Raw genomic sequence first — 17,976 nt, 5'->3', positions numbered from 1 at the left:
CATTTCTTCTTTTTCTTCTCACATTAAATTTCTTCTCAAATGAACCTTCCCCTATATATATATATATATATATATATATATTTATATATATAAGGTTAACGTACATTACGGCTTAACGTACATCACGTACGACAGGTAATTACGCACATTCATTTTAAAATCACGCACGTTATAACTCAAAAATCCAAAATCACGTATGTTGAAACACAATAATCACACATATTGAAAATATTAATCATGCATGTTATAGAACAAATCACGCACGTTGTTGTACGTGAAGTACGTTAAGCCGTAATGTACGATATACTTTATATATATATATATATATACATATATATATATATATATATAGTGGATAGATCATGGCTCATCTTAATGAGAAAACTAAAAAACTCTATCAAAACCACTAAAAAGCAGGGGAAGGAGACTTTAATGAAGGAGGGGTAAAATTGGAAATATATATATATATTTTAAAAATTTCTAATTTGTCCATACGTTATCATTTTTTTAAAATAGCACCACAAGATTACAATTTTTTTTATATTTCATTCGAGTATATTCGAACATCTTTTTATGACATAAAAAACGATTTAAGGTGTCGTAATTTTTTCACTACTAGTACTTATTACTACACATGTGCAACATTACGAAAAACCAAACCCACACCCCCCAAAAACAAAAACCACCCACACCCAAAAACCTAACCCCCACACCCCGCCCCAGAAAACCTAAACCCTCCAACTCCCACCCCTGCACCACACATTTTTCTAAGTTTTTCGTAATATACACATAGTATAGTTTAAAATTGACTACATGGGTGGGAGTTGGCTACAAAGTCCATTTTTCCTACAAAGTATAAAAAGTGTTAAAACACCACAATTCCAACCATAAAACACACTCAAAATGCACAAATAACAAAGTGAAGATTACTAAAATGCGATATTTGTGGGTCTGTGTTGTGTTTTGGATGATAAGGCTTTGATTATTAAATGACTAACATTAGTGTGTTTTATGTTGATTATCATGTTGTGTTTTATATTCATGGTTCTACGATAGCGTGTTTGTAGTTTTTATGGACTGTTAGAGTTTGAATATTGTGTTTTAGTGATCTTCACTCAGTTATTTGTGGGTTTCGAATGTGTTTTATGGCTGAAATTGTGGTGTTTTATGACTTTGTACACTTTTTAGGAAAAATTGACTTTGTAGCCGAACCACACCCTTGACTACATATATGTATATTTTCAAATCTTGAATTATACACATATGTATATAGTCGGTTTTAAACTATACATATGTGTGTATTACGAAAAGTTTAGAGAAAATGTGTGTTCAGAATACTTCTCAAATTTCTCAATTAGTTTAGTGTTTCTCACATGATCCTAACCCTATATATATCTATACTATATAATAAAAGAAACCAATAACAGGACACATGTCATTCATTGGAGCCATCTATTTTTTAGTTTTTTTCCTCTCTATCCTACTTAATTATAGATAATTAATATTAATCAAACGATAATTATAAAATTAAATTCAATATAAATTTAAACAATTCGCATAGGAGATAATATAATATTTTGAAATATTTATTGATTTCAAAATTATTTATCCTGAAATTAACAAAAGACGTACATTAAACATAAATTAATATAATGTATATGATTTATTTATTTTATTAAACTAAATTAGTTAAGGATAGAACATATTTCAAAAATGTTTATAAGGGGTAAACAAAAACATTAATCAATGTTTTTTGGTTTTATACTTTTATTTTCGTGTTCAACTCTCAACTCAAATACGGTATTCACTATGTTTATGTGACATTTATAACCGTTACCGCAATCACCCCGTCCATCATATATCGAGTATATCCGTTAGTTTTTTTTTAAAGATATAATTTTTGTTAGATTTATTCAAGCCGTGTAATAAACGAGGTTTTTTAAAGATTATAATATTTTTATTATTTACTGTACAAAATTGCATTTATGCAACTCGTGTAACACACCGGGTTTTTAAAAATATAACCTTTTTATTATGTGGTATAGAAAATTAGATTTATTCGATCCGTATAATACAAAGGGTTTATAAAGATATAACAAGATATAACTTTTTATTGATTGTTATATAAAATTACATGTGCTCAACCCATACAATACATGATGTTCTTAAAAATGTTACTTTTTTTTTCATTATTTAATATATAAAATTAAATTTACTCAACCCGTACAATACACACACGGGGTTCTTATGGATATAACTTTTTTATTATTTAATATATAAAATTATATTTATTTAACCCATGTAATAAACGAGATTTTTAAAGATATATTGTTTTATTATTTGGTATATAAAATTACATTTATTCAACCCGTGTAATAAACGAGGTTTTTAAAGAGATATTTTTTTGTTATTTTGTATATAAAATTAAATTTATTCAACCCGTGTATTACACGGGGTTCTAACCTAGTTTATTTATAAATAAGAGTGTTTTTGAAGATCGAGAAAATATGAGTAAACATATGATATGACGCTTTTGGGTGTATCTGAAAGTTAAATGACGTCGTGTGAAAATTCTTTCATTAAATTAAAAAAAAAAATTGGCTTTAAAGACGGAGCTTGACCCTCCCTATATACGAAGTGCAAACTCAAGCATCCAACCATCCGAAATTGGGCCAACAGATAAGAAGCTAGTGGCAGCACTAATGGCCTCTACGAATCCTATAGCAAGGTATGCTTTGTTATTTCATAAAAAACATATAAAGAACACGTACATAGTCAACATAAGGGACACGAGTGGTTGAAATCCACAAATAATGTTCTAAAGTTATATGGTTTGGGGATGAGATAAATAATATAAGCTTTATATGTTGGTATGCTTCTAGTACCGTACATGCTATGTTTATCAGGACAATATAATGAATTAAAATAACACATTTTAAACTTCTGCTTTTTTTTATATACATTGCTATAAGCCTTTAAAGCCCAAAAAGTGTGATAAACGTTGTGAATCATTGATCAGTAGGTTGAAAGGGTTGTCATGTAGACTTCAAATGGATTTATGACAATGAGAGCAAAATGTTAATAGAGCAAATTGTTGACTTTTTTTTTTTTTTATTGTTCCATCTATTCTACAATTAAATGTCTTTTTATGTAATTTTTTAAAACCATACAATAAAATCCAACGTTCTCTTTAAGTTGACTATAGTAAGTATACTTAGCAAACCCACTCTTGTATGTGTGTTTGTGTGTGTGCACTTGTGGAATTTTGACCAAAATGAATCAATAACAAGACAATGCGTCCATGCGTAGTGGAAGACACCTCATTCTTGGGCGTTTTACGCCATGTGGCAGTCCAGTCAGCAATGGGACATTATGAGGCGTTTTTATAAAATAAGTGTAGTGAGGATGTGGGCATTATGTTAAAAGGGGTGTAACAGAATTTAAATAAAAAAAAAACCTTCGAAAATTGTTATTGGCCAACCAAAAAGAGATGCACGGTGATTGGCCAAAGAATTGGAACTTCGGCATGGAAAAAAGGACGCCTCTTGCAATTTTTGGTGAAAGACGCCCAAGGGGTGGTTGAAGAGGCGTTTGGGAGCGTTGTTGGGGAAAAAAACGCCCAAATTCTTGTCCATCATGGGTGGGTGGTCTAAATATGATTGAGTTGCCACGTGTACGTGAAGAAGAGTTATTATGGCTGGCAGAGGCAAAATGGAAAACCAATACTTTTATTCTTATATAATTTTATCAATTTTTAAAACATACATAGATTTTATATACCTTATCCCTCTATTAAAAAACTATACCATAAAAGTGAACATTCTCCCCTTTTAATTCGAAGATAATATTTGCTATATTAAAACAAAACTTTTTTTAAACTTTTTGAGAATACGTACAACAATACCTCATATAACGATAACTTCTTTGCTTAATTTGTACATTTTCATTTGACACATTTATCTCTCAGCTATTGGTATATACGTGACACCTTTTGGTGCCTTCTCACGCTTCATAGTTCATATGATTTTGATTTCTTTATTTTTTTAGTGGGGGGGGGGGGTCGTGTGTGGACAAATTTTCACACCTTATAATTTTTATAGATTTTTTTTTAATTTGTTTTCTTTTTTTTTGCAATTCATATACTTTTGACAAACACGTTGTAGTGTAAAACTTAGGTTCGTAACAACTTTTTTTCAAAGTTTAACACATTTATAAACATTATTCGTCAAGCAATAGATTAGAAACTAACATTTGGGTATATATTGTTTACAAGCATTTTAGATACTTAAGAATATATAGAAGCAAAAAATATTAAACTGCCAATGATTTATTGTTTTACAAATTTATTTATTATGTTTACATAATTGATACATTATGGTTGCTTGATACATTGAAAAATTCATGTTAGACTGGCAAATAAAGTAGCAATTGTCACCGGTGGAGCTCGTGGCATTGGAGAGTGTATTGTGAGGTCGTTTGTGGAGCATGGAGCAAAAGTAGTTATTGCTGATATTAGAGATGACTTAGGAAAATCGGTATGTGAAGACATAGGTGTTGGGCAAGTTTGTTTCATTCATTGTGATGTAGCCGTCGAATCAGATATCGAGCATGTTGTCAACGCCACTATCGCTAAATACGGGAAACTAGACATCATGGTTAACAATGCAGGGATAATCGATGAGCCCAAACTTAGTATTCTAGACAATGACAAGTCAGATTTTGAGCGTGTTATTGGCGTCAACTTAACTGGAGTTTTCTTGGGAACTAAACATGCGGCACGGGTGATGATCCCAAATTGCAATGGAAGCATCATTACGATTGCAAGTGTAGCTTCTATAACAGGTGGGTGTGCGAGTCATGCTTACACGAGCTCAAAACATGGTGTGGTGGGACTGACGAAGAATGCTGCTGCAGAGCTTGGGAAGTATCAAATTCGTGTCAACTGCATATCTCCCTGTGTTATACCAACTGTTATCGCGTGTCAATTTTTTAATATTGATGATACCTCAAGTGTTTACTCTAACCTTAAGGGCAAGACACTTGAAGCAAAAGACGTCGCAAATGCAACTCTCTTTTTAGCAAGTGATGAGTCTGGCTACATAAGTGGACATAACATGGTGGTAGATGGTGGTTATAGTGTTTTGAATCCTACATTTGGCTTGTTTTCATGGCCACCAAAGTAGAATCTTATATATGGACTTTGAATTTATGTTGTGTGTTTGTTCTTCTTTGTGCAAGTATTGATGTAATAATGTTGTAGGATGTAACTACAACTATAAGTGCTCGGATTTGCTACCAATATTGAATTGTTGGTGACAAAATCTTTATCTTTATTTTTATATTTAATAAATAAGTAATTGTGGTGTCACGTGACACAATTCTAGAACTGTAACATTGTTTAATCCTATTTTTTTATTAACGTTCTTTCATAATTTCACTCTACAATTAAAATATCGTTGCTTTATTTTCCTCTACAATCACAATATCGTTTCTTTATTTTCCTAGACATTAAAAATTTCCTTTTTATTATAATAGCTATATCGAACTCTTGACAAACATCAAGATAAAAATACATATATCTAACTCTTGCCAAATATCAAAAATAAAATAAAACCTCATTGTACATGTTTTTTTTATGTCTAAATATTTGTTTATTGCATAGAAAGGAAAGATTTCCTGAAATTCAAATATGAACACTTAAATATTTATATTTAATTAATAAGTAACTAGTCGAGCAACACGTTACAGTTCAATAAGCCAAAAATTATTCCTCATGTTTTTTTTTTTTTTATTTCACTCATTTGTTTTCTATTTCAAAATATTGTTTTATAACTCATAAATCTTAGTTATTAACTATCTAATATTTTTTATTTAACTTGTGTACTACACAAATATATCTAACCTAGTATTGTAGTATATATTTTTACTTTTACCACTAATAATCTATTATTACGTTCTTCTTGTTAATAATAAACATTTTAGTTTTATGTATTCTTTTTACATTTTTTTTCTTAATAAACATTAACCCAAAAACTGTAAAAAGTAAACTGTCATAATGGCCCCTGAGGTTTGGTCACTTTAGTTCAAAACTAAAACCTTTTGAATCTGGGTCCTTGTGGTTTCAATTTTGTTGTTATTTTTATCCAAAATCAAAATCTGGTCAGATTTTTCAGTTAACATCCAGTTTTTTGGCTTTTTCCTCCCTTTTAATGAAGGAAAAAATGTCAGATTTTTTTAATTTATTATAATAAAACGTTAAAAGACCATTTTGTTAAAATATTGAACATTTGGTGTCTTTGTGATCATTGACTAATGCAATAATAAGAAAGCCAAGCTACAAAATTGCTAATTTTATTCGCTAAGTGTTCCATATCGATATTCTCAGAAGATTATACTTTTTAATCTAATCTGGTGAGATATTATCTCTATTATTATAACATGTACAATCTTCATCTTACAATCTTTGCATTTATTATTTATTTTCGGGTAGAGGTGGCATAATGGGCAAGGTCAGGGGATTTTCTTATGAGTCAAATGGCTGGGTTGACCAAAAAAGTTGTCAAAATTTTCAACTTTTTAATAAACGTTAGCTACATTAAATATGATTATGTTAGTTATATTAACTCAGTGATGATCTACTTTCAACCTATTTGATAGTTAATATAGAACCATCATCAATCAGTTAGTTGTTGTGAATTGCTCATACATTGTTTGCATGTTTTTAGTTGTTATGATCCACAAGATTAATGTTGGTCTGAAAAAGGGTGTTGAAGAGAGTACTAGCTAGGAGATTTAATACATACTAGAAATACAGAAACATCAGTTAATCTGTTCTATACAAGTCTACATGTCAGATATATTTTAGTACAATGGCTTCTGCCTTTGAAGCAATGGACATGTATCTATCTTCCTTTACAGGTTATATTAATTATTTATGGGATCATGCACACTCTCTACTCGTAGTTATAAACCGATTTTCTTTTTGTTCTTCGCTGCTCGATCGAGTCTATTGAAGTTAGCCGGAAATTGCTCCTAAGTAAGTCACCGCGTAATGCAGTGGTTGCTATTATCATGGCTTTAGGTGGGTCCACCAATGCTTTATTTATTACACTTGATCGCGCCATAGCCAGGCCCAGGTAATTAAGGAGCAATTGGTTTTAGGTTTTTTTCGTTATGTGATCTTAAAAATGTTTCTGGTGTGGTTTGAATAGGGAAAATGTTAAGACAGAAATTCTTTTTAACAGACCCCAGCTTCATATTCGCATGATTATTAAGTCCCTAATCTTATAATAACTTAAGAGAAGTTTTGTCCTTTATCTTTAGGCCACTTTGCAAGTTTTGTCCTTTATGTTTAAATTTGACGAGTTTTGTCCTTTATGTTTAAAAATCAAGCACGTTTTACCCTTTATGTTTAAAAATCAAACACGTTTTGTCCTTTATGTTTAAAAAATCAAGCACGTTTTGTCCTTAAAAATCAAGCATAAAGGACAAAACGTGCTTGATTTTTAAACATAAAGGACAAAACTCGTCAAATTTAAACATAAAGGACAAAACTTGCAAAGTGGCCTAAAGATAAAAGACAAAACTTGAAATTCACTCATAACTTAGGGGCTGTTTGTTTACCTCTTAATGACGCTCTTAATGGTTTAGACCTCTTACTGGTTCAACACTTAGGGGCTGTTTGGTAGCCTCTTAATGACCATTCAGATGGTACCTCTTAATGGTTTAAAACCTCTGAATGAATAAGAGGTAACCTCAAGTCTGAATGGTTAAGAGGTAACCTCTGAATGGTAAATCATCACATGTCACATTCTTCTACATTCTCATTGGTAAAATTCTTAATGGTTCCATTAAGAGGTAGCCTCTTAATGACCATTCAGAGGCTACCAAACAGCCCCTTAATGGTTCAGAATGTTTGTTTCACGAGCAGATGTCTGAATGGTTCAGACATTTGCCTCTGAATGGTTAAGCATTATACTAAGTCTGAATGGTTAAGACCTCTAATCTGAATTGGTCAGACATTTGCCTCTAAACGGCTAAGCATTATACTGGCTCTTAATGGTTCAGACCTTTTACTGATTCAGCACTTAATGGTTCAGACCTTTTACTGATTCAGCACTTAATGGTTCAGACCTCTTATTGGTTCAGCACTTAACCATTCAGAAGTTGCCAAATAGCCCCTTAATGTATAAGACCTTCCTTTTAGTATGGACTAAACAATTTTGGATCTCTTTGTGCAATAGTAAATGTTAAAATGTACAACTAACAATTAGTTTGCTAAAAAAGGTCAACTGTGTTGGTTCAAAAAGACTGTCTTTATTCTAAATATGTGTATCTATTGTGTAAAAGTATTTGACAAATTCTCAAATCATTGTTGGAGTTCAAAAGCTGAATATACCCATTAGTTTTTACAGTCAGTTATTAGTGTTGGCTGGAATTACAACTATTTGTTTTGCTTATTGATCTATATAATATCCATTGAAGTTTTGCAATAGTTGTTTTTGAATTATTCCTATCTTCTAGTTTTTGTTAATACATCGATTTCTTAAATCTAGTCTGGAGTTTGATTTATATCTATCACAATTTGTTGCCTTGACTACTTATGTGAATATGTGATTTAGTGGGGAAGAAATATCAGTTTAAAAAAAAAAAAAATCCAAATCACGCCTTCTGGACGGCAATTTAATCACCATGTTTGTTTAGGAGAAATTCAAATGGACATAATGCATGTGTTAAATAATAGAGGGACATGAAGTGTAACTGGAGAGTAGATTTATACCCGTGTCGCGCATTGTAGCGGCAACGTCACGTCTGTGACTTGGTTACACACGTTACGATGATGACATTAATGTGTCTGTGACTTGGTTACACGCAATTACGATGATGACATTAATGTGTAGTGCTCACGCGTGACGTGATGCGTTTTTGACTTTGTTACACATGTTACGGAAGTGACATTAACGTGGTTAGACATAGATAAAAAAGTATAATGTCTCCACGTTGCAGGGTAAAGTCGTAAAAGTAATTTAAACACAATATTGAAGTGTTGGAGAAGATGAGGCATTGAGGCGTGAAGTTATGAAGTAGAAATAAATGAGTAGGGGTCAAAGTTGTTAAATACTAAAAGCTAAGGGTCAACGTGTCATTTACCATATTGGGTTTGAATGTGTAAAGTCTATAAACTTGAGGGTAAAAAAAAAACTCAAAACCATGGTTTTTAAAGTTATATATAATATAATGTAAAAGATTGATATTTTGTGGCTCAGACCTATAGTAAACTTCCTGAACTCTTAGATCATCCGTAACGGGGCGTGATCTTTCAAAAATTCTAGAAAAAAACGCCGCATAACGCCGACACCGCCATTACATCCGGCGTGTTCGGGCGTTTTTTTTTTGGCAAAATTCGATTTAGTGTTTTTTAATTAACGCTTCAAGGGTGTTTGACTGGCCAATCAAATGAGGCCATGTGGGTTTAGAGAGAGAGATGGAATGTGGGGTTTGATTTGGCCGGATTCTTGGCCGGAATTTCAAGGGGGTTTGTAGGTCACAGGCACGAAGAAGAAGGGCCTTTGTTTTAAAACTTTGATATTGACACATTAGGCCCCTATAGTTTTGAACTTTAATATTTTCTGTTTTGACACATTAGGCCCAAAAGTAATTTTTTAGTATTATATTTTTTTAATTTAATGAATTATTTTAAGTTTTTTTTTTTTTGGTTTTTTTTATTTTCTGTTTTTTTTTTTAATTTCAAGTAGTGTAATTTTTATTTTAAATTAATGAAGATTGCATGGGCGTTATTGGAATAATGCCTCACTACGCCACTTTTGCAATAATGCCTCATACTGACTGGACTGCCACGTGTCGAATAATGCCCTATAGTGGGGGCATTATTTTATTTAACCACTACACATGGTCTTAGGATGATTTAACTCTTTGATGTTTTTATTTCATTTAATGTTTTGTAACAGGTCAACTTTCTTTGCAAAGATGACAAAGCCAGTTTTATTCAAGGATATGATTACATACGCAAGGTTATTCAAGATAACATAGACAGAAACAAATATATATATCATGCTAGCCTGCTATAACTGTGAAACGAGTAGCTAGCTAGTCATGTCCCATAATATTCTTTACCTTCCTTCATGGGAGAGTGTATGCTGCCAAAAAAAAAAAAAAAAAAAAAAAAAAACAGAAAGTTTCTCAACAAAAGGTTAGAAATGCACAAATATACTAACAGGATAAGAATCACTGCATAAACTTACGTCCACATTTGTAGCCAATGGGTCGATGAGCAAAGTTGCAGCGCTTCGGAATGGTCAATGCAATTTTCGGGTCATAACCAGAGTTCTTGGCGGTATCAGAGAGAAAAACCGCACAAAGGCAACTTGGGTTGTGCCCAATTACTTTGACCTGGTAGCAGCAACTCTCTGGGACGGCTGCATTCTCATCTTTAGCAGCGGAAGCACACGGTGCTAGCTTCATTGCTTCGTTATCAGGTGTAGATTTCCAACAGGGTCCTCCGGTTCCTTCGACGGTTATAAATGCAACTCCTATAATTGCAACCAAACACAGAACGCAGTTCATTTTCATTGAAGCCTTCATCGTTGTCGTCTTCGAATGAATTTGAGTTGAGTTCATGGGTAGAAATCCCAAAGAGTTATATAGGGGGGAAAGTGAAAGTGCTCTATATTGCAAACATTAGTTGTCTTATCATATTTTCAAATGGTGAAAGCACTAAAACTTGAAAGACACATAGGGTGGTTGGTGAGTGATGTGTGTATATTTATCATTAGCCATTCTCTTGAGGTTTTACACATGTAACTCTTTTAACAAAATAAAAATACTTTTATTATCAAAAGTTCAAAACCTCATTAGATAATGGATCCACTCAAATTTTGAAACCACCTGTGCTCTCAAGGTGAGTGATTGTTACCAAACCTTATTGCTTTTATCTCCCATTTTGACTTTTGTAAGATTAATGTTGGTCTGAAAAAGGGTGTTGTTGCATTGAGAAAATCTGTGGCAAAGGGTTCACATGTTAACTTGTATAAACAATAACATATAAAACAGTAAAACATTATACTAGTTGAGATGTAAACAATCAAGTATATTAAAAGTTCATGAGTATTTGAAACCACAGTATTATAATTATAAATTTAGTATTTAAAATAAAAATTATTGGACATTTGAACTATGAGGGAAAAGGAAACAGAAAATAATAATACTTAGTTTTAGTGACTTTACAAGATTTAAATTCTCTTGTTCATCTTCGAGGACCACAAGATGTTCGATCTGGATCATTAACAAAATTTGGAAAGGATTGAAGCCATTCATAAATGTTCCTTTTTTTATTTTTAAGGCCTTTGGGTATACTTTAACATATCTTAACTCCATCTAACTGCCACATCAACCATTTTTTCCCCATTTTACTTTGTCTCACTCTAAGGAAATGGTTTAATCCCATTAACTTCATTTAACCATATATGTTAGTGGTTTTTTTGTCTAAAAAAGAAAAGAAATAATTAATTTAATCTCTTAACATTGGGTTATCATGTTAACACATAACGCATGTAATGCTCTTTAACACAAGGAGGAAGTGGTTTGCAATATGAGTTAACATGTCATTTCACTGTTAACACTCTAAATGTTAGAATACACCCCATGACCTAAAGACACAACAATGTTGACAACAAATGTTAACAAAATTTGAAATGGATTCAAATATCAGATTTATTATATACCATATATTTTAAATAATATATAGTTGAAAACGGTTAAGAAAAGTTAGGAAAACAAATATTTTTATGCTAGAATTATTTACCATATACTTTAAATAATATATATTTGGGTGCGGATAGAATTGTTTAGCATTAGTTTGGGTAATTAAGATGTGCTTCATTCAATAACATCGTAGATCCAAGACAATGAAAGATTTTAGATGTAATTTAATTTCATACACACCTCGTCGCTAAAAAGCCAGCTTGATCCCCGACCCATGGGGTTGTACATGAGAATGGATGTGAACACAAACAGAACTTCTTCATGTTTGTATTTATGCATCAAGGAGGATATGTTTGTTTGTGTTAGCATTTTTTTTTTATGTGTGTTAGTTTAACAAGTAAAAGCACCTAACATGTGGATGAGATATGCAAATAGTACATATTTGATCATTGTGAGAGGAGAACAACGCTTTACTAGTGAAAGTTGATACTATGGCCATACGGGACCGGCGCTATTCTCAAGTTCTATGTACAAGAATACAGGAATAAAGCTCAACATCTCCAAGGATACGACAACGACGATGAATAGAGGGATAATTCTTATTTGTTGTATTTGACCCAAAATGCAGTTTATGTTTAGAAATTGATGACATTGTATTTTTTTTTTCTTTTTTCTAGTTTAGTTATATATGATTTTACATTTACGTACACCTATTAACCAACATTGACACTTCTTTTGATGATGATGATGCGTTCGAACTTCGCTTCCAAGGGGTTAAAAGGAACAAGAAATTGTTGGTGAAGATTAAATCATTGCAATATTTATTTTATTTTATTTTATTTTTGGTTAACTTTCAAGAAACAACAAACTCATTGTACGGTATTCAGTACACACTTTTCCTAGAAAAACGTTTGTTTTATGGTCATATGCGTGAGAATATCCCGAATTATAGTTTTAAGATTCCGCCAAGAGTAAACTGCCATTTTGGTCCTTGTGGTTTGGCCAGTTTTGCCATTTTAGTCCAAATCTCAAACTTTTTACATCTGGGTCCCTGTGGTTTGCATTTTGTTGCCATTTTGGTCCAAAAGTGATATTTGACCAGAATCCTCAAATTAAAACCTCCTATTTTGTCCTTACCCTCAGGGGTATTTTGGTCATTTTGGAATAATTATAACTCAATTATCTGTATATAATACTCTTAAAACAATTAATATATAAATATATATATACAGACATACAGACTAGACTGCTATCTCTCTCTCTCTCTCTGAACTACCACCACACCACCACCACCACCCCTACCACCGCATCATCCCCACCACCCCTACCACCGCATCATCCCCACCACCACCATCCCACTGGTGCTGGTGTGACGGTGCCGGAGACGCCGGTAAAACACCACAACCACCATCAGCGCCGGTAACCCCCTTTCTCTCTCTACTCTCTCTCCCCTTCTCACCACCGCCATCTCCTCCCCCCTCCATTAACACCACCACAGCACCACCACCAGTGCAGTTTGTGCACCACCACCAAATGAAGAAGATGATGAGGATCCACTGCCTCTCTGAACAAACACACGAGTCATGATTTCCCAAATTGAAACCCTAAAAACAAAAGAAGATGGAAACTTTTTTCCTTTTTTCTCAACAATTACTGTTATAGAACCCTAGATTTAGATTTATCACGAGTTCTAGCCTTGGGAGACGTGACTCCAATGCCGAAAGTGAAGGATTTCCAACCGATTTCTTCTTCGTCTCCCAGCTGAAATGATCTGTGCATTCCCCTAACAATTCTCATGAGATTGAAGACGAATTAAAGACCAACTGAAGAGCGATGAATCCCTAACCCTAGCCTTAGAGAACATGCAATCGGAAAGATAATAAGGCACGAAAAGAATCTGTGATGTGAAGAGTGTCGATTGAGAACGGAGATCGAAGAAACCATAGAGGAATTTTGGAATTTGTGATGTGAAGAGTGTCGATTTGAAGGGGAAAGTTGGTAGGGTTTTTGTGGAGCACAAATTGATAAGGTGGGATGAAGAGGATGTAATGTATGTCTGTATTGTACTACTGTGTGTATGTATGTATATCAGTGTATGTATATATGGAGATGGAGATGAAATTGGGTATGGTTGAACACGTGGCGGAAGTTTGGGGAGCACGTGAGTGTCAGGTGAGGTGAGAGAGAGTGTGTGTGTAGGAAGAGGGTATAATGACCAAAATGCCCGTGGGAAAAATGACAAAAACCAGGTTTTTTTTAGAAAACTGATCTGATTTGAGATTTGGACCAAAATGGCAACAAAATGCAAACCACAGGGACCCAGATGTAAAAAGTTTGAGATTTGGACTAAAATGGTAAAACTGGCCAAACCACAGGGACCAAAATGACAGTTTACTCTTCCGCCAAATTGCATATGATACTCTTACCCGTGTGATGAGTCATAAAGACAATACTATTTTGGTAGAAAATTTGGTAAGAGCCAATTATGGCATTAGACTTTAAGACTTGATATCTTAATTTATAAACGATGTAAACGAGTGGTATCTTGGTTGAACTAGCATGACTTTTAGTTTGACTAATCTAATCTGAAAGAGCTCGATGTGATTCTTTTGACTCGCGTGTGCCTCTTAGACGCATTCTATTATCGTCCTTTTAACCAACTTGGTAGCAATTCGAAACAAAGAAAACTCTTAAAAAAGTGCTAGGCTGGTGGGTATGGGGTCCGTCCCCATACCCGTCTAGGAACGGCGCCGCCATAACACCATCCCCCCGGTCGTCCCCGTCCCCACCGGGGACCTCTAGACGTTCAAGACGATCCAAATCTGGTGGGCCCCCATTGATTTATGACCGTTAAAAATAAAAAAAAAAATAAATTCTAACTTTAAATTTAAAAACTAACGGCTATATTTAAATTAAATATCAATTTCACTCCCACTTTTATAAATACTCACCTCTTTTACACAATTTTTCACAACTTTTCACCCACTACAATCTCATATCTCTCTCATATTTTATAAACTCTCTTCCCTTTTTATAAAAACTCATCAATTTTTATACCATTTTTTACCCACTACCACCCCATCTCTCTCTCAAAAATTACCATGGCTTCACCTTCTTCCATTTCTTCGTCTTCTTCGTCTACGTGGTATTTATCATCTTCGGAAGAGAATGCATTTATGGAAAACATGATCATGAACGCGGCTCACGTCTTCATGGCGGGTGATGAAGCGTCGTCACAACGGCTAACTAGACGAGCAAAATTAAACCGAGACCAACAAGGTACTTTACTATTTTTTCCATATGTTTTATATAGATTTGAAAATGTATTTCATAATTAATTTCATTTATGTTTCGTTTTAAATATATAGCCGCCCACGATAAACTAGTAGCCAATTATTTTGCCGACGAACCCGTGTACACGGACGAGATTTTTCGACGTCGGTTCCGCATGAGTCGTCAACTTTTTTTACGTTTCGCAGGCGACATGGCCCAGTCTGATCCGTTTTTTACACTGCGATACAACGCTAGGGGGCAAAGGGGTTTCAGTAATTTACAAAAATGTACGTCGGCCATTCGCCAACTGGCATACGGTTACGCACCCGATGCATTAGACGAGTATATAAGGATGTCTGAAAGAACCGCACGTCTATGTTTGCACGAGTTTTGCGAATGGGTTGTCAAATTATATAGCAAGAGATACCTGCGGAGACCGAACGCAAACGACGTTCAAAAATTATATCAAGCACACGAACAAAGACATGGTTTCCCAGGAATGCTCAGGAGCATTGATTGCATGCATTGGCCGTGGCAGAACTGCCTAGTTGCCTGGCAAGGTCAGTATACTAGGGGAGATCATGGACATCCGACTATTATTCTAGAGGCTGTTGCGTCACAGGATCTCTGGATCTGACATGCTTTTTTTGGTCTACCTGGTTCGCTCAATGACCTTAACATCATATACCAGTCACAGATATTTGACGATGTAGTGGCGGGAACAGGTCCAGACACAAGTTTTACGGTTTCGGGGGTGGAATACATACGAGGTTACTACCTAGCCGATGGAATATACCCAACGTACTCGACAATCTTTAAAACTATTCCGCACCCGACAGACGAAAAAGAAAAAAATTTGCGAAGTATCAAGAGGGTGCGAGAAAAGATATTGAACGGGCTTTTGGTGTTCTACAAAAAAAATGGCAAATTATTGAACATCCAGCACGTTCGGCTACACCAAAGAGGTTACGACACATTATGTACGTTTGTATCATCCTTCATAACATGGTCACTGAAGACGAAGGTAGAGCGATATGCGAGTACGACGAAAACGCGTCTACCGGAAATTCTGTTCCAGTTAATGGGGAACAACAAGATTTGAACATGTTCGCTATACGTAACGAGTACACACATCATAACCTACAAGCAGACTTGGTGGAGTACATTTAGAACAACGCTCAAAACGAACCAGACAACCACATGGAGGACGAAGACTAGTAGCTTTTTTTAATATATTAGGATTTTTTTTAAGTTTATGTTTTTTTTAGTCTATGTTTTTTTAGTCTATGTTTTTTTTTTTAAGTTTATGTAATGTTTTTTAATATTAATGAAAATATTTTGTTAATTTATTTGTTAAATGTTAAAAAAAGTAGAAGATTAAAAAAATAAAAAACATAAAAGCGGTGGGGTAGGATCATCTAGGACCATCCTCCCATTTCCACTAGTTTTATGGGATGGACCATCATCGGGAGGACTATGATGTGGCGCCTACGTGACGGATCATCCTCCAAGGGAGGATGGGCACCATACTCTCTAGCCTTACAAGAACTTATGAGTATTTGAGAAGGTTGCGTGATTGTTTATACTCGTTGCTAGTATTAAGTACCAACTACTAACTGTACTTGTTACGCGTTGACACAACGTCGAAACATAAAATAACTTAAATTTATATCGTCAAATATTGAATCCGACTCGTTTCGGAATAAAGTTTACGTCCAACACATAGACCAACTGAAAATATACATAAGAATAAGCACGTAAGAATACGTAGTATATTTGATCCGACTCGTTACAAAACAAAATTTACTTTAAAATGTAAACAAATTGGAAATGCATATAAAAATAAGCACGTAAACGTATTATATTTGACTTGACTCATTTCCAAAAAAAAAAAAAAAAAAACGAAGAAAATAGTATTTTTTATGATAAAAAGAAAAGTAAACTTGAAACTTTAAAAACTTGAGGTGGTTATAATGACATTTTACAAAGTTTATAAAAAACCGAAGGAATATATGTGTAAACGTTGAAAGTTTAGGGAATTAGATGGCAAATAAAAAAATAGAAGTATTTTAGGGTGCTTAACACCGTAGCCAAGCACCCTTAAATATTATATTAATAAGGGTAAATTACACTTTTCATCTTTTATGTTTGTACCGGATTGCAACAGGTAGTCTTTAATTTCAATTATTACAGTCGCAATCATTTATTTGCAAAACTCATTACAAAATACGTCCTTTAGCATTAACTAGGTTAAAATTTTGTTATGTTTAGATAATATATTACATTGTTAAAGAGTATCTTGACTTATTATTTTCTATAATGATGTTTTACATCTTGATCTATATTTAATGAGTTAACACTCCGTAAAATATGTGCTTCAGTATTTATACATCTGTTTTTTGTTCGATTTAACAGTCCCGTCACAACGCGCGTGTCCTAATTATTATTATATTATATTATACTATATTGTATTATATTATATATTAAAACAGATCATCATCAAACTTTTTATATTTGTTTTTAGCCACACTTTTTTGTACCTTTTTTTTTGTTTTACCACTAAATTAAAATGTTTGCTTTGTTCTTAATTTTGCTTTTAATTATAATAATGTCATATACGCTCCTATATTTAACTTTTCTTTTATATGACATTTATGTAATTTACTTATTTTTTTTGTGTCATTTGTAATCATCCTACAAGACACTTCAATTTTTTATGTTTTGACCATAAAGGTTTTGCTTCTTACACTTTGATCCCTTCAAATTTTGTTAAGTTTTTTAAACCAATTTACATTCTTACCCCCTGAGTTTTAATAAATTTATCACATGCCCATGAACATTAATAAAGTTATTTTTACTCTTTTAAACCCGCATTACACTACAACTCTCGAATTTTAAAAAAAAGTTACCGGTTTAAATTTTAAACTAATTTTCGTTGTGACGTCATGATTTTTTTACATGTTTTATCTTTTTATATATAGT

The 17,976-nt window shown here is 33.4% G+C and overlaps 2 protein-coding genes across 2 annotated transcripts; one reads left to right on the top strand and one right to left on the bottom strand.

The window, feature by feature from the left end:
* Positions 1–2,577: 2,577 nt before the first annotated feature.
* On the top strand, positions 2,578–5,339 carry LOC110895521 (secoisolariciresinol dehydrogenase). Its single transcript, XM_022142845.2, has 2 exons — positions 2,578–2,728; positions 4,409–5,339. The coding sequence occupies exons 1-2, from the start codon at positions 2,703–2,705 to the stop codon at positions 5,181–5,183; spliced, it is 801 nt and encodes a 266-aa protein (XP_021998537.1). The 5' UTR covers positions 2,578–2,702; the 3' UTR covers positions 5,184–5,339.
* Positions 5,340–9,909: 4,570 nt separating this feature from the next.
* On the bottom strand, positions 9,910–10,753 carry LOC110896946. The gene is made up of 2 exons (XM_022143949.2): positions 10,263–10,753; positions 9,910–10,157 (listed from the first exon to the last, which is right to left on the bottom strand). Exons 1-2 carry the CDS (start codon positions 10,636–10,638, stop codon positions 10,141–10,143), a joined length of 393 nt encoding a protein of 130 aa, XP_021999641.1. The 5' UTR covers positions 10,639–10,753; the 3' UTR covers positions 9,910–10,140.
* Between the last annotated feature and the right edge of the window lie 7,223 nt (positions 10,754–17,976).

This window comes from Helianthus annuus, chromosome 12 (genome assembly GCF_002127325.2).
Source record: "Helianthus annuus cultivar XRQ/B chromosome 12, HanXRQr2.0-SUNRISE, whole genome shotgun sequence".
Taxonomy (NCBI): Eukaryota; Viridiplantae; Streptophyta; class Magnoliopsida; order Asterales; family Asteraceae; genus Helianthus; species Helianthus annuus.
The sequence above is the reverse complement of the archived record's forward strand: the minus strand, read 5'-3'. Positions and strand labels throughout refer to the sequence as shown.

Excerpts from the sequence above, each read along its gene's own strand:
- LOC110895521 (XM_022142845.2), top strand. The coding sequence starts at position 2,703 with ATGGCCTCTACGAATCCTATAGCAAG. Across the intron at positions 2,729-4,408 it reads TCTACGAATCCTATAGCAAG|ACTGGCAAATAAAGTAGCAA; the intron begins GTATGCTTTGTT and ends AATTCATGTTAG.
- LOC110896946 (XM_022143949.2), bottom strand. The coding sequence starts at position 10,638 with ATGAACTCAACTCAAATTCATTCGAAGACGACAACGATGAAGGCTTCA.